This window comes from Ziziphus jujuba, chromosome 12 (genome assembly GCF_031755915.1).
Source record: "Ziziphus jujuba cultivar Dongzao chromosome 12, ASM3175591v1".
Classification (NCBI taxonomy): Eukaryota; Viridiplantae; Streptophyta; class Magnoliopsida; order Rosales; family Rhamnaceae; genus Ziziphus; species Ziziphus jujuba.
The window spans coordinates 8,580,428-8,602,877 of record NC_083390.1 but is presented as its reverse complement, the minus strand read 5'-3'; the positions used below and the strand labels follow the sequence as shown (position 1 = coordinate 8,602,877).

At 30.9% G+C, this 22,450-nt stretch overlaps 1 protein-coding gene across 1 annotated transcript; it reads left to right on the top strand.

Moving 5' to 3' along the window:
* The first annotated feature begins 19,578 nt into the window (after positions 1-19,578).
* Positions 19,579-22,095, top strand: LOC107428761 (CLAVATA3/ESR (CLE)-related protein 25). The gene is made up of 2 exons (XM_016039345.4): positions 19,579-20,158; positions 21,914-22,095. Exons 1-2 carry the CDS (start codon positions 19,890-19,892, stop codon positions 21,951-21,953), a joined length of 309 nt encoding a protein of 102 aa, XP_015894831.1. The 5' UTR covers positions 19,579-19,889; the 3' UTR covers positions 21,954-22,095.
* Positions 22,096-22,450: the final 355 nt, after the last annotated feature.

The following is a 22,450-nucleotide window of genomic DNA, read 5'->3' as shown; positions in this document are numbered from 1 at the left end:
AGCCCTTTTTGATTGCATTTGAGGCTGATTTAACTTGATTCCATGACCTCTTAGGCATATGTATTGAACCCATAAAGCATTGGAACCATTTCATGCTTCCCGAACTCCAAAATGTACCAAAATCGTCACCCGGGTCCGTATCGGCTTCCACCACTTGGATGCTTAGAATAGGCTTTGTATCTTCAAGTATGGACAAGCTCTATTGAGATTGATTACCATCTGTATAAATACTCCCAGTTTGTCCTTAAATCTCTTAATTTGAGCTCTTGTGATTGGCCTAGTCTTCATCCGTGTCGAGTCAGCACCCCAGCGGGTTATCGGTTAAGCGGGCTCGGGTGGAATCACATCATTCCCCTCCTCTTGAAAAGGATTTGTCCTCAAATCAAGATCATCACCTGCAGAAAAAGGAGTTAAATCAGCAACATTAAATGCAACACTCATGTTATACTCACTCGGTAAATCAAGCTTGTAGGCATTCTTGTTATTCGGCTCCAAAACTTGAAAAAGTCCATCCATAGGCGGCATGAGCTTTGACTGTCTTTGTTTAGGAAACCTTTCCTTTCGTAAGTGCAACCAAACCAATTCTCCTGGATCAAACACTATTACAACAAAATCTAGAAATACATGCTCATTATGGTAAAAATTACACTTTTTAAAGTTAGCAAACAATATTTCCCAAATTTTCAAATTACCACTAAGTAAAGTTCTCAATAATGCAGATAAAGTTCTATGCAATAAAGACATCTTTAAATAAGTATCTTTAAAATTCATGGTCAGCAATGATTTCTTACTCATAATTACTTTATTAACATCACCAAAGCTAAGATAAAAATTTATATTTTTCCTTTCTTGTCTTCCTTTTCCTTTCTCACTCACGGCCATCTTACCTTCCTCACTCTCGGCTTTTGCACCAAATTTCTCACTCTTGGTTTTATTAAAATTTTTCCACACAACCTGAGTATGAGAAGACTTACCTTGGACAGCAAGCTCACCTTTTCCCTCTTGATTGGATGGTACTCCACTTGGAATTTCATTTGGGTAGACACCTCCAAATTCCTTCAAAAGAGAAATCATTGAACTTGGCAATTCAAGTTCTTCAAAGTTAGTTTGACCATTAAAATAATTTTCTTTATAAATCATGACCAGCAAAGGTTTCTTACACTCAATAACCTTATTAATATCCCCTAAACTCAAATAAAAGTTGCTACTTGACCTTTCTTTTCTTTCTTTTCCATTTCCCCCCTTAGATTGGCGCAAACCTTCGGATTTTTCTTCCTTCTCTAAGCTCTCGGGTTTGCCACTTTCTTTCCCCTCTATTTCAGCTTTTCCTTGATCTTTCCACTCAATATGAGCCTTAGAAACCTTACCTTGACCAGCAACCTCATTCTTACCTTCTTGAAAGGATGGTGAAGCCGTTGGTGCCATACTTGCTTTTTCCTTGAGCTTTTCGGCTTCTCTCCTTTGTTGCATTTGTAATTGGTCTTTGGAAACCTCTTTAGGAGATAATGGTTCTAGCTTGACCTTCTTCCCTTTGAACCTGAAAACAATACTATTTTCTCGACCAAAATGAATAGCATCTTTATCAAATTGCCATGGCCTACCTAATAGTATATGTCCAGCAATCATGGGTACAATATCACATAAGACTACATCCTCATATCTACCTATACTAAATTTTACTTTGGCTTGTTTGTTTACTTTCATCTCACCACTATCATTAAGCCATTGTAATCTATATGGTTTAGGATGTTTTATTGTTTTTAAGCCCAATTTATCAACTACAAGGTTACTTATTACATTAGTACAACTTCTACTATCAATAATCATACTACAAATCTTACCTTGAATTTCACATCGGGTGTGGAAGATGTTCTCTCTTTGAATTTCATCCTCATCTTTGTATGCAGCCACTATTCTCCTAGAAAGCAAGTTTAATTCAGCATTGGATGCTTGCAAGGTTTCGGGTTCATCCTCTAAGCCCTCCTCCTCTTGCTTGGCTTCATCCTCACTTTCTTCACTTTCCGATTCTAACTCATCATTGCCCTTTAACACCATGGTTCTTCTATTCGGGCATTGGCTAGCAATGTGTCCTCCTCCCTGGCACTTAAAACACACAACATCATGAGTTCTAGAAGGTTTAGTATCTAATTTTACCTCATTCTTTGGTGCTTGGACAGATTTGGTTCTACTCTCCTTCCTTGGCCAGTTTGAACTTTCTTCTTTGACTTTCGGCTTTGGCTTGCTTTCATAGATGGGGTTGTTCCTCCAGCCACTTGAATTGGACCTTCCACTGTTGGAAACACCTCCAAACCATGATCTTACACCCCTCCTCTTGAATTGATGCTCTAATTTAATAGCCACATGCAACATCTCCTCCAATTCCACATATTGTTGCAATTCTAGTTGATTGGCTATTTCACGATTCAAACCACCAAGAAACCTTACCATGGTTGCTTCCCTATCTTCATTCAAGTTCAATCTCATCATAAGCATCTCCATCTCCTTGTAATAATCCTCCACGGATCCATGTCCTTGAGATAAAGATTGAAGTCTTTGATGCAGCAACCTATGATAGTGTGATGGTACGAATCGCTTCCTCATGGCTCCTTTCATTTGTCACCATGTAGTAATCAAGTCATCACCAACTCTCCTTCGGGTGTTTTGCTTATTGGTCCACCATTGGAGTGCATAATGGCCAAACTCCATTGCTGCCAATTTCACCTTCTTAGCCTCCGAATAATTATGGCGGTCAAATATCATCTCCATCTTTTCTTCCCACTCCAAATATGCTTCGGGGTCACTTTTTCCCATGAATGGTGGGATGTTGATCTTGATATTGCTAAGGTTGTCATCTGTTCCTTCCCTCATATACCTTCCACGGCTAGCTCTCTCTTGGACAGCAAAGGTTTCGTCCATGCCTTTCCTAAAGTCTCCACCGAATGGTTCCTCATCAAATTCTTCTCTCGGTCTCTCGTGACCTCCTCGTCCTCCATGGAATTCTTGCCTATTTCTTGTGTTCGGAATTCCTTAGGAAACTTCTAGCCTTCCCATCCTTTGATTCACATGCTCAACTTAAGCACTAACCCGCTGTATTGACTCCAAAACAGCTCTCATGTCCACTTGGTCTCCACTCCCGGTAGCTCGGGCATCGCCATGGAATGCTACGGACTCCTCCTCACTGATCCTCAAAGGTGGATCTCCTCTCCTCATTCTTGATTCTGTCATGTTAGTATAATAATGCAATAAAAACAAAATAGGACCTTACCAATTTCACTCCCTTACGTGTTTCACTCAAATAAGGACTCGACACTCGTGTTTGCACACTTGTTTCGGCTTTTACCCTCTTTTAAGCTCGCACTCTCTTGCCTTTTTCCACTCCAAGAATTATCTCAAAGTTCTAGTTAAACACACTTAAATACAGCAATTAGATCACAAGTATGTTTTAATTAAACCTATCAACAAAACAGTAGCAAAAAGTAGGCAATACCGAAAGAATCCAACAAATCCTAATTTTTCGGCTTTCTAGACAAGAAAACACAAAATAATGGGAAAACTTTGGAATTTTTGAAAACTGCACCAGATGGTAGTAGATTATGAGTTCAAGAATAAAATTCCAGGAAAAGAAATTCAAATACGAACAAGAATCAAATTGAACAAAAATATAGAATAGTTGTTGGTTGTTGTTCTTTGTAATTCAAGTTTTGTATCAAATCCTTTAACTGATTTTAATCCAAATAATTTAAGCACCCAAAATCCAAATATCCAGCAGCAAAAATAATTTCCCAGAAATTCAAATATCGAATAAATAAACAACACAGCAGCAGTTACAAGAAATTTCCAGCAACAAACTTCAACACCAATTTTCAACAAACCGATATATATATATATATATATTTTTTTTTTTTTAATATTCGGCTTTCTTCTTCTTCTTTTTTTCTTTTTTTGTTTTTTCACTCACAGAACATAAAAAACAGCAGTAGCAAGAATAATTACCAAAATTTCAATTCCAACTCCAAAACAAACACCAAACCCTTGACCTCCAAATAATCACAAATGTGCAGTTTTTTTTTTTTTTTTTTAAATGTTGCTGCAAACTCTTTTTTTTTTTTTTTTTGAATAATATGAATGCAAATATTTAAGACTAAAACAGCATAGAAAAATCAACAAAAACCAAAATTACAAGAACAATGATGAAAGACAACCAACAAACTAGGAAACAAAAAATACGGTAAAACTAGGAAATCCTACTTCAACTAGGAATGAAAAAAAAAAAAAAAATTTTTTTAAGATGCTGAACGTGTATAGGATGGATGCAACCTTAACCTAATGCTAAAATTGCAGAATAATACAAAAACAAATAAAGCAAATAAAGATAGATCAAACCTGAACAAAATTAGGCTCTGATACCAAATGATACGAACCTAGGACGACCTGCTCCTAAACCCGTATTATATTAGCCCGGATCTCAATTAAGTTCAAGTTCTAATGGAATGGACCTCAACCCCTAACCAACCTGTGGTTAGAAACCTTGGTATAATGTAGACACCACAATAGGGGATGGAAAACCTATTGATAAGTCAAGCTAAAACAACCAATTCTCTAATGGTGTTTTAGGTGTTCTCAAAGAACAAAGAGATAATTAATCTCACAAGTATTTTCTCAATCAAATCAAAGTTGTATTATTATTGATAACTAAGCCTTTAAATAGGCTACAAAGCCACGAAATAAAACCCTCGAACATAAAGAAAACCAGCCACCACACATAAAGAAACCTAGTTGGCCGAAACTATACTTCCTTTCCTAGTCTAAGTTTGATTAATTAATTCCTTTATATTAAATTAGGAATTAATTAATTTACAATGGAAAGAATAAAATAAAAACCTTCCTAAAGTTATTTTTCCAGAAAATAAATAAATAAAAGCCAAAAAGTAATGGTAGTTTCCTAAAACAAAAAGTAAAAACAAATTAGGAAACTAAAAATGCTAGCTTTTTGATCAAGTTGACTTTGATCAATCTTTGACCTCTTTGAGCTTCAAATCAGCTTCTAGATGCTTTTTAGGATGCCAAATAAACTGAATATGAAGTCCCACACGTTGCCCATGCTTGGAAAAATAAGAAAAGGCTAATACAGTAAAATACAGTAAAGCCAACAAGCAATACAGTAAATTCGGCCAAATTGTTGATGCTGTTCGTACAAGCCCTTATTGATTGCATTTGAGGCTGCTTTAACTTGATTCCATGATCTCTTAGGCATATGTATTGAACCCATAAATCATTGGAACCATTTCATGCTTCCCGGACTCCAAAATGTACCAAAACCGTCACCCGGGTCCGTATCGGCTTCCACCACTTGGATGCTTAAAATAGGCTTTGTATCTTCAAGTATGGACAAGCTCTATTGAGATTGATTACCCCCTGTATAAATACTCCCAGTTTGTCCTTAAATCTCTTAATTTGAGCTCTTGTGATTAGCCTAGTCTTCATCCGTGTCGAGTCAGCACCCCAACGGGTTATCGGTTGAGCGGGCTCGGGTGGAATCACATCATTTACCACCTATTCGAGAGATTGAACATCAAATTGATTTTATTCCTGGAGTTGCAATTCCTAATAGACCGGCATATAGAAGTAATCCCAAGGAAACAAAGGAATTACAAACCTAGTTTTGCCAAGCTGAGCTTATATTTCTAGGATTTGTTGTGATAGTAATTGAACCAGTAGATTGGGTTTGGCTGCACTTAAGAAAGGAGAAATTTCCAGAGCAACGAAAGTCAAAGCTTATGTTTCAAAGGGTGGGCCATTTCAAGTTTTAGAAAGGGTTAATGAAAACAACTACAAGCTTGACTTACGAGGTGAGTATAATGTGAGTGCTACATTTAATGTTGTTAATTTATCTCCATTTGCTGCAGGTCATGATTTTGATTTGAGAACAAATCATTTTCAAGAGGAGAAGAATGTTGAGAATCTGCTTATACCCATACAACCGACTACCCGCTAGGGTGCTGATCCTGTGCAATTAAAAACAGGGTTAATCACAAGGGCATAAGCTGAGAGATTTAAGAACAACCTAGTTAGCTTCATACAAGGTGTTATTAAATCTCAAGAGGACATGACAATACTCGAAGATCCAAAGTCCATTCTATGCATTCAAATTATGAAGGCCGAAATAGATCCAGAAAGCTGTTTTGGTACATTTTTGGACCCCGGAAAGTAAAAAATGAATTTTTTGACTTATGAATGTGATTTAGTATTCAAGGGACCATGAAATCATGCCAAGGTAGAATCAAATCTGTTCATTAACCATGTTGGTGCACAAGACTTCATGTTGGCCTAATTGCTTCATTTTGGTGTTGATTTTAATCTTTCTTGTTGTTCAAGCAAGTTTTTCTTATTACAATCAAAGGCAATGTATGGGAAGCAATATTAATCCAATTTGGCATCCTACATAGCATATTGGAGCTGATTTGGAGCCTAAACTAGCTGGTGATTGGACAAAAACAACTTAGTTGTAAAACTAGTCAACTAGTTTCCTAATCTAAAATTTGACTTTTGTTTTGGGAAATTAGCCTTTTATTTTGATTTTTATTTATTTATTTGCTGGAAAAATTACTTTAGGAAGGTTGATACTTTATTATTTTGCATGTAAGTTAATTAATTCCTATTCAAAAATTAAGGAATTAATTAATCCCATTTAGATTGAAATTCTACCACATCGTGTTTCCTAAACCTATGGCCGATTTTCCTAATGTGATTTAGAGTTTTTGTTTTGTAAACCATAGCCTTTTTAAGGGCTTATTTTTCAATGAGAAGGAGCTTAAAACATTATTCAAATAGAAAATTACTTGTGAGAAAAGAATTCTCTTTGTTCTCTTTGAACGCCTAAAACATCGAATAGAAATCGAGTGTTTTAGTTTGACTTATCAATAGGACATCCATCACCTATTGGGGCATCTTCATCATATACCAAAGATTTCGAATCACAAGTTGATTAGGGATTAAGGTGACCACTCAAAATCTAAACTCAATTTTTGATCCAGGCTAGTATAATATGGATTTAAGAGCAAGTTGACCTAAGTTTTTATCTTATTGAGAGAAATAATTTTTAAGAATAATATTTATTTTTGTAATATCGTACTTATTCACTCACTGAGCTTGTCTCATAGTTTTGTATTTTTAAACTGTTTCCCTTAAGCCTCAGTAAATAGTTGGTGCATGCTACATTTGGCCACTGTTTCATTATCATCACCTTCCTATATTTCATCATTATTGCATCTTCACATTCAATAATTTTTTGCTACTAATGTATTGTTTTTTTCCTTATTTTTTATGAGGCTATTATAATTTGTTTTATTTATCTTTAGACTCATTTATTTGCTTTAGTAGACTCTGGTGCATTGACTTAATGTGTATGATTATTTCTATTTTTCTTTTTCTTGAATTGGAGCCCTTAATGGGTATGACAATTATTTTGGAATTCCTATTAGAATTGATTATTTTTCCCTTTTATGCTATTAGGTTATATCCAATTTGTAAGGAAGTCCTATTGAATTCTTGGTATTGGTTTAGTGAGGTTTCCCTAGACAAGGCCATCTTTGGTGCCCAAAAAGGGCCCCAGGACCAATCCTTTTGTTGATAAGCAACAAGTATCAAGTATGGTGCTGCAATGTTGTGATGAGGCTTTTAGACATGATTTTCATTCAGTTTCAAAATGTTAAGCTTAATTGAGAGGAGGTATAAATAGAGGTTATTAGCTAGGGATGACAACGAGGCAAAGTGGTGTAAGACCCCACCTATACTGGCATACTTGTCACTCTCTACCAATATTATCCCCAGTTTAGGCACCGCACTCGATATGGGATTTTATATTTAGAGCTTCCTAGGAGGTCACTCATTCTAGGATTGCTCTCGCCTAAGCTAGCTTAATTTTAGAGTTCTTTTGAACCCTGAAATCAACCGCTTTGAAAAGGTCTTAGTGTTATGAAAGTGATTTTTATTACATTTAAATCATCCCTTGATCTATACCAAGACAATGTAGGATTAGACACTAGATAGCCTGCCAGTGCCCTGTACCCACCCACACTGGTCATCACAATGGAGTGAAGGTGGCCTCTCCCATTCCTGCCCCGCGGGGATACCCATCGTTGTCCCTATTGCATTCCACACTTGGTGGAGGGGTGGGGCGTGGCAAGGATTGCCCGCATTGAGGCAATGATCCTGTTCCCCACCCCATTTCCCCATTTAAGTTTTTAATATTTAAATTTTTTTAATATATATATATATATATATTTAGAAAACTATATTTTAAAACTTCATAATACTGTTATTTCCTTTTTCAAAATAAACAAAAAATATTAAAAAAAAAGGCCTAAAAAACTAATAATAATAAAATAATAATATTTTTTTAAATAAAATATATGTAAACAGGATGGGTTTGAGCGAGGGATTAATATTCCCTATCCCTGCCACGACCTTGACCCGAGGCAAAGAATTTTGCCCCATTCCTGCCCTACCAACCCAATTAATCGGGGAATTCCTACCCCATTAGAGGTGGGGCACCGCAAGATGAAGCAAATTGGGTCATTTTGCCATCCTCACTTTTAGGGCATTAGAACAAACTTTTGGACAATTGAAGGTTGAAAGAGAACATACAAGTAAGTAAGGAACAAGGAGGAGACATAATCCAGAGATGGAATTCAATCACCATTCTCCTAAATTTCTAGTTTCTTCTTCTTCTTCTTTCTTTATGTCTTATAATATATTTAGGATTTTATTTAATTCCATGATGTTTTAAATGCCTTTTGTAGTGCTAATATGTAGATGGATTTTGAATACTTAAATTATTCTACCTTTAATTATTGATGTTTTATTCTGCATCTATATTGAGTATTTTATTTTATTTAATGCTTGTGAATGTTTTGGCCATCATTTGGATGATTATGGTTTGATTTCAGATTGAAGAGTGATAATCAAATTAGATCTTGATAAAATACTATAAGATTATCATAAGATAAAGATATTTACGAGATCTTGTACAACTTTGTTAATTTCTTTTGCTTAATGAATTCATAGTATCATAAAGATATGAATTACTTGTTTATTAGAATATATTATTAATGCTTGAAAAAGAGTGATAATTACATTAAAGAAATCCATTGTCATCTTAGGGAATAGATATCCATTAATTAAACTAGGAGATTCAAGTTGGATTGATTTGGTAAAATCAGAAACCCTAGAGCTTCTAAAATATGGATATTCCAATACTTTCAAATTCAAAGTTTCCCTAATTAAATTTGATTCAATCATACCTTTGTTTTATATCGTTCAAAAAAAAATTGAAGTTAGATTAATTTCAGTGGTTTATAAGCACAATCCTCATGGGAATGATACTCATATTCATTACGATATTACTTGTTACGTGTATATACATACATATAAACATATACATATAGACATATATAAATATATATATATATATATATATATATATATATATATATATATATATATATATATATATATATATATATATATATATAAATTCTATGGTGAGGACAGTCTGTATGAGAACCGCAGTATTAGTGACGGTTTTTTATAGTATTGACGACGGTTTCTTAGAAAATCGTCACCAATAGTATGAAAAACCGTCACCAATACTGTGGTCCGCATGAGGACCGTCCGCACCATAGACAGAATGAATATATATATATATATATATATATATATATATTATTTTATGTGATTTTTTATAAGGTTTTAAATATTTTTAGATTTTAATATGCTTATGATGAAATTATGAATCATGGTATTTAAATGTTTTAGTATTTAGGCATATGCTTTAGTCCCATTTGTTATTAACTCCGTTTTATTAATGGGAAATCATTGGTCTTGAGAAAGTGAAATTGGGAACTATTGTTTGGTAAATATTGTAAGTGAGAAAATGGAAATTATGAAATGTTACTTAGAAATCATTGGTCTTGAGAAAGTGAAATTGGGAACTATTGTTTGGTAAATATTGTAAGTGAGAAAATGGAAATTATGAAATGTTACTTTATTTAGATGGTTTGATGAAATTGAAAATTAAGGTGTGGTGTGAATCATATGGTTGGAAGATGATACTAGATTTGACTAGATTAGTGTACAATACAATTCAGTTAGTTTCATATGAGATTGATATACGATTATTGTGCACGCATTTTGCCCATCCTCTACTGCAGTGATGATGAGATCTGCCATAACACCTTCGGACACCAAAGGTCATATTGAGTTTTCCCCCTCCTCTACTATCTTATGGTGCCTTGGAATGCCAAAGACCATTTAGCAGTACTTGATATATAGTATATAAAGGTTTAAAAGTTTTAAAAAATGGATTTCATATTTATAATGATGATTTAATTGTGAAATTTTTTATGATTTTGAAAATTTAATTTCATTGGTTTAGTTATGTTATTCGATTATTTCCTTAATGTTAAACATATTGCTTTATACCTGGTTTTGATACTATATGAAGATGGTAAATTATGACTTGATTTATAAAACTGATTATATTTAGGTGTTTTTAAATGCTAATCTACTTATCAGATATTAAATTTTATTCAATAAAAATTTTTGGATTATAAATAAAGGAGTGAAAGAATTTTCAAATGGAGAACTTTTTAAAAAGTGAAAGTATAAGGTATGAGACAAAAGAATCTCCAAAGATGAATAAATATTTTCTTGTATTAAATAATTCACTTACTGAGATATACTTATTTTATATTTTATTGTTTTAATTCGTTCCCTGAGTCTTGACTAGTATTTGGCAGCTTCCCTTATACATCACATCTCTTGTGGCTGCCCACATCAGTGGAACTCATATTTCTCTTAATTCTTTTATCTTATTTGTACTACTCTTGCTTGTATCAATTTAAAATCTAAAGTATGCTCTGATATACATTGATAATGGCTACAGTTATATTTGAACACTAGTCATATTAGCTTTATGTTTGGTTATGGATATGGTAGTGGATGTTAATTGATGAAATGTAGTTTAGAGTTGGTTATGGGTATTGTGGTGAATGTTGATTGATGAAATGTAGTTTAGAGTTGGTTATGGATATGGTGGTGGATGTCGATTGATGAAATGTAGTTTATAGGTTGAGTTGCCGTTATGGATACATATATATTTGGAGCACATATATATTTGGAGCATGTTTTATTTGAAAAAATTTTAGAGATGTCCACCCTTTAGGGGAGATTATGTCTTAGGACTATTCAGTAGGATTTTCTCTAGCCATATGGGAATCTTGGAGAGATTCTTTAGGTAAGTCCTGTCACTTTGGACTCTTATTTGTTGCCCTATGTATCACTCATGTGTCAACTCAATTATTAAAAAAAATAAATAAAAATAAAAAATAAAAAAAGGACTTTGTAAGGGTATAACAAAAAGTGAAGTTTCGAAGGCATAACGCCCAAAAAAAAAAAAAAATTAGAATGTAAAGTGTCAAATCCTGTATAATTTAGAGTGCATTGGTACGCCAATATTCCTTTTTTATTTTAAAATATATTAACACAAGATTTTGTTCTTTTCAATATATAATTTAGTTGTTGATATCCCAACCACATAAAGGAAGCTTGTACGATAAAATGTCTGCCAATGACCCACCCTCGCACTCAATAAGTGTGCATTTTATTTAGTAAGAGCCAGAAAGAATGATTTAAGTATAAAAGTTAATGCTATTTACCAAAAAAAAAAAAGTATAAAAGTTAATGCTTTTGCACTATAAAATCTATTGGTGTCTTGGGTATAAAATCATGGCCTTGGAGACTCTTTTGTTTACATTACATGTTAAGAGTTATTCCAACCCTGGATGCAAAAACATATCGAATTTGCGGTAACACTATCACAATGTTCTCGTGTCTTAAGAATCCAAAAAGAATATGAGATTTATATAATATATACTTTGCAGACTAGGCTGCCCCACTTCTCCATACCCTTTTGGGGATTGCCTAATGAAATGAAGTTTATAACAAAACAGCTACGGGATCTCATAATTTTTTTAGAACAACCTTCACGTGTAAACCTTGAATTAATTAATCTAGACGGATGGAGACCATTCACTTCCGATTAGTGATACAATTATACTTCTTAGAAAACTGATCAGATATGATTAAAAATAGAAAAATAGAATAGAAGATCTTAATCTAAGCTAGACCAAATCATATTAGAACCAACTTTCTTACTTTTCATTTATAATAAAAAAAAAATATTTATTTTTCTATAAATTGGAGAGAGGGGTTTTGATAAATTTGGTGGCGAAGTCGAAAAATATTTTGTCTTTAAACTCTCTCTTAATTTAATTGCCAAATTTATTAATATGGCTATGCAAGCAGTGTAACTTTAATATGCACAACATGATATCTTATATAGTAATCATTCTACAATTTTTAGTTTTTATTTTTTTAAAGTGCTTTTGATGTGGAACTGACTACACATCAACCATGTAATTTTCTTTTGTTTCTTGCAAATATTTGCATGATTCACGAAACGAAAGTCATTTTCCAAGTAATTTCTAGAAGAAGCCCATATGAATTCTTGTAATATTGGTCTTTCATTTTCCTTTTCTTTTTTTTCTTTTTTTCTTTTTTGGGTGGTAACATCACTAATGTTGTCGTATTAATCTGTATCGAAGCACTCCTTGCCAGATGTGTTAAGCATCCTCTTAAATTTTGTAACTAATTCAAACTTCTCTAACCTAATTTGTGAGACCATTAAGTAATAAAATTAATTGCAGTTTAATACTTTTAATTTTGTAAAAATCACATTTTTGGCTTTCAAAATTTAAAATTTTGAAGGTTTCATACTTTTTAATAGTGGGAGTAAAGAGATTCAAACTAGGATATAGAAAATAATAATTTTTAGCAATCATAGACTTTCATATTTAAATTTATTTTATTTTGATTTACTTGGATTTTGAAAAACATTATTTGTCACTATTGGTAAATGTTTACCAATGAACCTATATGTCAAATAACAATTTAAATGATTATCGTTAAAGGATTCATTTTTAGAGTTGAGAATTTCTTTCCACAGTTCCAAAAAAACTCTACACACTCACATTTTTTATACACAACCATTTAAATCATTAGAAAATATAAAATTACTTTATACAATATTTTTAATATCAAAAAGATTCTAGATTTATACACTCCCTAGCTAAGCAAAAACACTTTCTTTTCTTTTTTTAACAAATCCTTTACTGCTCAAATACCATTCTAAGGAAACCAATTATTGGATTTCGAAGCAAATCAAAGGGGTTTTAGGTGAAATTTATAGTCAAAACTCCATAGAATTTTCTTTTTGATCAAAATGCTTTTATACGAAACATATAGCCATGAAAACTCCACCAAATTATTCAGTTGTGAGATTCTGAATATTCTTTAATTGTTCAACTGTGTAATTCGGAACATATTCAAATTTGTTTAGTTCTATACTTTCAAATATTTTTTAATAATTTTTTTAGTTTGTTTGGTCATAAAGTTTTGGACAACGTTGAAGATGTTCAGTTTATTATTTTTAACAATTACAAAGTGTTTAATTCTAAGATAAGAAATAAATAATAAAGTTCAACAAATCGCAGCCTAACAAAACATGGACATGAATAACCAAGGAGAATGTTGTTCTAGTCGCACGTTGTTGGTAAATGACCCAAAAAATATAAAAATTACAAAACAAAGCAAATAATTGCAAAAAGAAAAAGAAAAATAAATGCATCTTACTTTTTTATGTTTTTAAGACTGCATAATTTATATAATTATTTTATATACAACCCTAGTTTATGGTAAAGTATCAATAGCGAAGAAATTTGAGGAAAAAAAATTAGAATGTATAAAGAAGTTATTTAAAAAAGTTCAATCATTGAATATCCTTAGTGGCAATTTTAAATAGAGATAAAATTATAAATTTAAAATAAGATTGTATGATATAATTAAATATTCTAATTAAAATTTAATTATAAATTTAGTATATAAACCGGTAATTATTAACAATGATGATAAATAGTAAGATTTTTAGATTTTACAAGTTTAAGAGATTTGCAATTTAGGACATCTTTTTTTTGCATTGTCTAAGTTTTAATTTTTCCATTTAAATTTTGTAACCCATTCACAATTCTTTATTTGATTTAGCTCAGATCTATTAATTAATATTTTTTTAAAAAAATTACAATATTATTATCATTATTATTATTATTATTGATATTTTTGAAATAACAATATAATTATTAGTTATTAAATTTTATATGACGTTCTGTTTCAGAAGAAAAAGAAGAAAAAAGAAAAGTTATAGGACCCAACTACGACATAATACATTGACAAATAAAAATAAAAACTTGTCACGTGGTATAGAAGCAAGTATAATGTATCCTAATCCAAATTTGATTATATATAAGAATCTTCAATGTCTCCACTGTCCAATAGTTCCCCACCTTTGGTCCTATGTGACAAAGAAGGAACAATAAAACAGAGAGATAAAGCAGAAAGATAGGACAGTCTTCAAACTCCGAACCTTTAAGAGTAGGCAAAACCCCACAATATGACTGAACACTTATCAATAAAGAGAGATTCCTGCATAAAAGATGGGCAAGTACACTAGTTAATTTGCCTTTGTTTTAATTTCCTCATTCTCATATCCAACATATGTTATAAAAAGCTATTCTCATTTTGCTGAATACTCTGCAGCCATAATTAAAATGCCCTGTATATCTACAATTTGAAAGGGAAGCTTTTGAAACAAAAAACAAAAAACAAAAAACAAAAAAACAAAAACAAAAACAAAAACAAAAAATAAATAAATAAATAAACAAACCAAACAAAACAAATAAAAAACAAATCCTCAAAAATAGATATGGAAATCCATCTACAGGGACAAGACCCTTCTAATTGCACTGCCTATAATGGATGCCAACTGGAGGACTTTGTTTTTTTTTTTTTTTTCAAAAGAAAATAGATTGGAAGCAAATTGAAGAATGAATTCCTGGCATCCAAACAAACCTTTTATGAAATAACTTAAAGATTAACATATTCATGCCGTGAATTGATTGTAATTATTAGAGCGAAATAAAAAAAGGGAACAGGTAGTCAGGACTCAATAAATTAACCAGCTGGCTCAAGAGTAAAATTACTCAATAAATTAACCATGCCCTTAATTAATAACTGCAAAATGATAAAAACAGGAATTTGATAGAGGATCTGAGTATCTGACTTTCTTTTTCTTTTTCTTTTTTTTCACCTTTTATAAATGTTCGACAAATATGCATATATAGTTTAAGTGATTCATATACAAAGATATCTATATATGTATATGATATTTAATAACTATATTCCAAGATATTTGATAAACCATCTTTGTCGTTAATTTTTTTTTTTTTTTTTTCCCCTACAACCACCATAAAAACCTTTATCCATAACTAGGAAATTAGTAAAATTAGGCTTAATTGAAAAAAGTTACATCTCGCTCAAATTAAAACAGCTATGTGCTGATAGATTATACTTCATTAACGGCTAGGATGATTTGTTTGCTATCTTCGTTTTGACATAGGATTCCAACAGTGACAGACAAACGAATGGTTATACTAATTTCATATCTATATTCTTGTGCAGCAACTATACGGTTGTTATCCGCTTTCCTTATGTTTCGTTGATCATATGGAACTCCTCAAATGCTGGATTGTTGTTTAATTATTATTATTATTATTATTATTATTATTATTATTTACAAAATCACATCATAATTTTAAGGATTAAAAATCCAGCGATTATTGGGGAGAATCCGAAAGTTTCTCTCACATTTTGCATCATAAACTATAGTATTCCCACGTCACTATAACCATTAGCATGTGGAAGCATGAAGGGCATGAATCCATATTTAAAACCTGCACATATTTATGCATATATAGATACACACACACACACACACACACACACACACACACACACACACACATATAAAAGAGATGGAAGTAAACTAAGGTAATATATGGTAGTGATGGATTTATATTTATATAGCTACCTTTTTCTACCTTGAAGAAGAAGCTAATACAGTGAAGGCCGCATTTGATTCTTCCAACAACTTTAAATTTTCTACTGTGAGATTCACATAGAATGGATAAGACAAATTGTGCGAAAATGCTGTCCTCTTCCGGGGTAAGAGTTTAATATTCCCCCTAATCAATGTCCTCATGCAAAGAACCAGCTTCTATCCTCGGTCTATTTATTATCTATTTTATATCATTTTGCATTATAGGATTTTGATATGTTAACAATGCATAAGGACTTTACAGTAAAAATATTCTATGTAGCAAATCTTATCATCTTGTTAATTTCCACATAGAAAAAATAAATTATTTATCAAATTTAAAAATATCCAATTAACTTTTTTATAACAATTATTGTAGATCGCATGTAAATTTATGGTCTTGTTATTTCCCTTTTTATGTTTTATTTAAAAAAAATCAAAATATATTTAATATGGTATTATTTAGATGGTATACTTGTAACATATATTATCCTTATCATAAGATCTTTATTGTGTCCTTTATCATATTAAAACTAAATATATATATATATATATATAGTCAGGTTCATATCAAGAATAACCTAATAATTTTAATATTAAATTTTCTTTTATCAGTCATTAATTGCATTAAGGGTTAGAATTTAAAATTAAAAAATAATAAATTTAGTAACAAAATAAACCTTTATATAGAAAAAAAATGAATCTTATTAAGATCTGATAATTAATAAATATAATTTCAAATCTCAATCTTTAATATAATTTAAAAGTTGAAAAATAAAGTTTAATATCAATAATAATATTAAATATCTGATATGAATTTGATTGTATATTTATATAATTTTGTTGAACAACTTATTTTATCGCCATCATATTCTGCATGCATGCTGCCTAACGCTTTCATCTTGCAACATGTTACTGATATGAGGCATGTAAAATATAGTGAGGATGAAAGGAACACCATAGTAAATCTATATATATATATATATATATATATATAAGTTAGTTTTATTTTTTGGTCAATCTGATATTATTATTCTAAGGATTTATCATATTAAGTTTTGAAATCTGATTTTAAAATATAAATCCAATCAAAGAAAACCCAACTATTGTCATCAGATCAACCAATCAAAGACTAGTTATATATATATATATATATAGAAATTTTCAAATAATGACCATCACAATAGTTTTCGATCAATACTTCCTTTGTAAATACTTGAATTACTTCAAGTCCTAAAATTTAAATTAAATAGAGAGAGAGAGAGTCGTTCTACCATTGCAATGAAAAAATATAAAGACTTTTATTATTAGTCTTTAGATTTAATTACTTTCGCAATTATTGAAATTTAAAAATATATTTAAAATTTATAAATTTAATAAAATATTAAAATTTTAGGAGAACAAAATGAATACTATATGCGTCCTTATAAATCCCAATGGATTTTTAAACTTCAGTTGTTAAAATAATCTTAAAAAAAAAAAAAGGTTCTAATAATTTTCAGAAGGACTACTACAATGTAAGAATTCCTTTTATATATATATATATATATAATAAATCTCTTATAAAAAAAAAATCCTTTACTAAATATGTATGTATATAAATAAATAAATAAAAACCATTATCTATATAAAAATACTAAAATGGAAGAAGAAACCCACTACATGGGGGTGTTGTAAGACATGAAACACTAAAAAAATTTATTGTTGCATATCTGTAACCTGTGTTGCCCACTACTCAATCTGCAACTTCGTCCACTTCAACAAAATCAACTATCTATATACATATATATATATATATTCTCCATGATCATCTCCTGATATATGAATCCAATTAAGACGAGTACAAAGAAACGTATTAAATTAGCAGTCCATTTCCCAACAACAAAAGAGTGGTTCAAGTGATAAAGGCATAAAATTTGTGGGCCATGGCTGCTACTCTGAAACCGTAAAGTACATATAAATCTTTCATGTTCTAATCGTTACTGTTTGTGTGTGCCTAGATTTTTAAAAGTATAAGATTCTTTCTACCCTCATCTAGCTTAACGCGAATTGAATTTCCCATATTTAATTTATATATACATGGGTCTAGCTTCCTTTAATAAGATTGATGACAAGGTATTTATATACTGAAATTAGTAAAGTTCTAATTAGTGTATAACCTAATGCTATTCTTAAAAAAGACAGCCGCCAAACGAATAGTATATTTTTGCCACGTTTTATTTGTAATTATAGTTAACCGTCATTTATTAATAATTAATTAAAGGAGTTAATTACTCTTTAGTTTTGTTTTCCTTTTTCAAACTCAAAATAGTTTAAGGAAGAGTGTATTAACTTTGTTACTGAATTGTTTCAAAAATTTATACCATTCTTTCATTGCTGAATATTGACGTTATATACATATATATATATATATATATATGATAATATTTTAATGTAAAATGAAAAGACATGGGATTTCAACATATCAGCTTAAAAATGTAAGAGACATATCATTGAATCAATCTCACTAATCAAGTATCTAAGTTATATTGAACGATGGAAAAGTTAGCTAGATATCAATCTCCAACTGAATATACATATTTTTTCCCCTCTAGCCAATCTGGTTCTTCCTTCTTCTTCTTCGTCTTTTTTTTTTTTTTTTTTTTGTAGTTTTTCTTTTTCATCCTTGGTCATCAATTGGTTTTCTGCGTACTTTAATGTGCAACTTTGAAAAGGTATAGGCTCTCTCATGCATGCTCCCTTTTCACTTCCTTGGAAATTGGTACCGAGTGTCGTTGGCAACTGGCTAAGATTTGTTCCAATCCAACAGTGATCGAGGAACGGATCTTGGTGACTGCGTCATATTTGGTTCAAATAGTGAACCAAATTGCTCCAATTCGACACTGCCAAAACTCCCAATCTAGATATATTTAAAGAAATATTATTTGTTTTAACTCGAAACCCCTTTTCTTTATTTTTAATAAGGTAGAATTTAAACTCTTAAATTAGTAGAGAATCCTAATAGGAATATTTTATCCCAGTCTGACTAAATACGCATCAAAATCTTCTACTCTATTTTTCTTTTTGTTTTCTTCCTGTGCTCTCTCTCTCTCTCTCTCTCTCTCTATATATATATATATATTTTTTTAATTCCTGTTCAATAATTTTGTCTCAATTAAAAAAACAATTATTTTTTTTAGAATAAACAATTACTTTTTCAGTGTGTTATTTTATTTTTCTTGACTATTTTTTTTTAAAATAATTTATCATTATATTACTGGCCCAGCATAAAAATATTCAGAAAAATAGAAACAGAAGATACTAGTCAATGAAATCCAATGATTTTTTTTTCCTTCATTCATTTGTATGTAAGGGACGTCTTTTGGTATATATGTATAGGACTGCATGAAAATACACAAATCAAAGCAAAAGAAAGAGTGCCATATAGGGAGCTTCTCAGTATAAAGCAAAATTTGGTTCCCTCCATGTCACGTTCGAAACCAGCTAAGCTCTCTCTCTCTCTCTCTCTCTCTCTCTCTCTCTCTCAAGGTTCGAGAAAGTAGAACAGAATCCTTCAACCTAGCTATAAAGAAAACACCAACACACCCTAAATCAATTGAAGTTAAAAAAAAAAAAAAAAAAAAAAAAGAATGCCCCCCAAAAATAATTCCTATCTTAACCATCCCTTCCCTTCTCTCTCCCTTTCTTCTTTGCCTTATACTTTCTCTTAAGTCTTAACCATATTCACCATCCAAACCTCATCTGCTTCTCATCTTAAAAATTCCCTCTGATCTATGTCCTAGAGGTATAAGGGCATCTTCTCTAGCTAGTATTGGGAATAAAAGGGTTTGAAAAAAAAAATATGGGAAGTGATAGTAATAGTGGTAGTAGCAAAACTACTATATCCTGCTTTTCGAAGTTGTTGTTTCGAGCTCTAGCAGTGGTAGGGTTTATCTGGATTTTGTTAGTTGGAACGGGAGATACGAAGTCGGCAAGCTTCGTAGCGGAATCAGCCGGAAATATCAAAGACTCCGACGTGGTAGGAAGAGAAAAGCTTGTTCGTCCACAGCTTGATATCAATTATATGAGCAAGAGAAGAGTTCCTAATGGACCAGATCCAATTCACAACAGGTATGTTTTTCTGTTTTTTCTGTTTTTAGTTATATGGCTAAGAAATGCATGTTGGTTTGCTTATTCTTCGTAGTTCTTTGAGTTATCGGAATTGGAACTAGATATTTATCCACCAACTTTGTTTTTCCCTGCTTTAAACATTATAATTATGCTTCGTTCTGTTATTGTGCATATATATATATATATATAGTTTTGCTATATTGCAAACCATATATACATCATAATTTGCGTGTTTAACGAGATAACATATCATCTATGATTTTTGTTGGACAACATATTGTTTGATATTAGAAGTGCAAATTATGTTGCATATTAGAAAAAAATTTTATATATATATGCATGTCATTTTGTCATTAAAAAGAAAACAAAATCAAAAGAAAAACAGAGGGGAAAAAAAAAAAAACAGAGGAAAAGTGAAGCACAAATGTAGTTAGTAAATTAATAAATGATAGGATGGCTTTATCGTTAGCCTTTGTATCCAAGCAATAACTTTTTCGAGTGTTTTGAACACGACTCACTATGTTACTTTAATTCCTTTATAGCTAAAGATTTTGGAGAGCATGCATGTTTTTTTAACTCTTTTTCGGGAGAAGGGTAGCAACTAGCTAATACATAGTCTTGCATACATATATATATATATACTACTAAGCTTTCTTTTTTTTTGCTTTTTTTTCTTTTTTTTTCTTTTTTTTTGCATGTAAAATTAAATATATAGTAGATAAAACAAAATTAAATCCTCTGTCAGACTCATGTTTTCTTTGGTCTATCCTTGTTTCCATGACATGAAAATTAAAAATTAAAAATAATATACAAGTTAATTAAAAAATCGTGTTTTACGTACTATTGGCTCATGAAAAAAATTTAAATGAAGAGGCGACAAATTTAATAAAATATGGAGTGTGATATTCTAAGGTCAATAAAAATCATGGTACATATCAATTATTCTATATTCCATAAGATAGCAGGTTATGTACCAAAAAAATGTTTACATAATAATTCATAATCTAACTGTTATATTGATTTGTTTGTCATAGTTAAGGACTTGATTAGGTGCTTTAATTAATATATTGGGAACAGTATTATAAGTATGTCTTAAAGCCCCATTTACCCTCCACAAAAAGTTATATAAAGTATGCATGTCTCCACTTTATTCCATTCCATAATCATGTTTCTTCAAAGTTAATTAACAATATTTCATCTTGTTGGCCAAAATTTTTTTTATGTCCGTTAACCTTTATATGCTGCCCTTTCTTTTCCCTTTTTTTCACCCTACAAGGTTACTTATGAATATTAGCAAATTTTACCTCATTAAGCACTGAGAGTTTCACTTTAGAATAAGAAAATTAATTTCCTTATAAAAAATAAAAAATAATAATATTTATTTTTGGATTATTTTAATTTTTCACCAATATAAATTACCACAATTGGAATTATTATTAATATAATAATTGTTAATTGATAGTATGTAATTATGTATTAATTTTTTCAAAAATTTTAATTTGAAAAAATAAACTTTTTAGATAGTTATTTAAATTATCAAAGTATATAGATTCTGTCAGTGATAATCATCAACAGTAGTAAATAGTTTTTTTCTTTTCAGATAGCTACCCATACATACATACATATATATATATATATATATATATATATATATATGCAACTGGAACTAGTTCTCGTAATTATGTTATAGTTTTTTGTTCTCAAAAAGCAAAATCACCTGAAAAAATTTTTTTATTATTTTTTATATATGTACAGGAGAGCTGGGAACTCTGGACGACCTCCTGGTCAAGCTTAGCCGATAGAGCTGTTGGAGAAGCTTCAGCAACAGTGCAGAAGATGTCTCTGCAATCTCTCTTTTGTATGTTTTAGTAAATGGGACTATAAAACAAAAATATATATAAATATCTCTTTGAACAATATGATGATGGAAACCCCAACTGGGAGTGCATGCAAAAAAATTCTTTTCTCCTGCACAAATATTGCTTTGGGAGGTGCTTGGGGCTATATATAGAGAGAGGAAAAGGACGTTTGTCTTGCATAAAGTACTTTTCCAGAGGGCATAAGTTAATCTGCACCACAAAACTCAACTTTAATTACCATTCTGGTCATTTGAGAGAGAGTAAATTATATAAAGCAAAAGTTGATCATGTTAAAAAATTAAGGAGCCACGCATATATATTGATATAGTTTTGATTTGTTGCAAACATATTCTTCAACTTATATAGATAACAATTTGATTTTGTTATTTGTCCGACTAAATTTGTTGATTAATTAAATCATTAAGTAATTGAG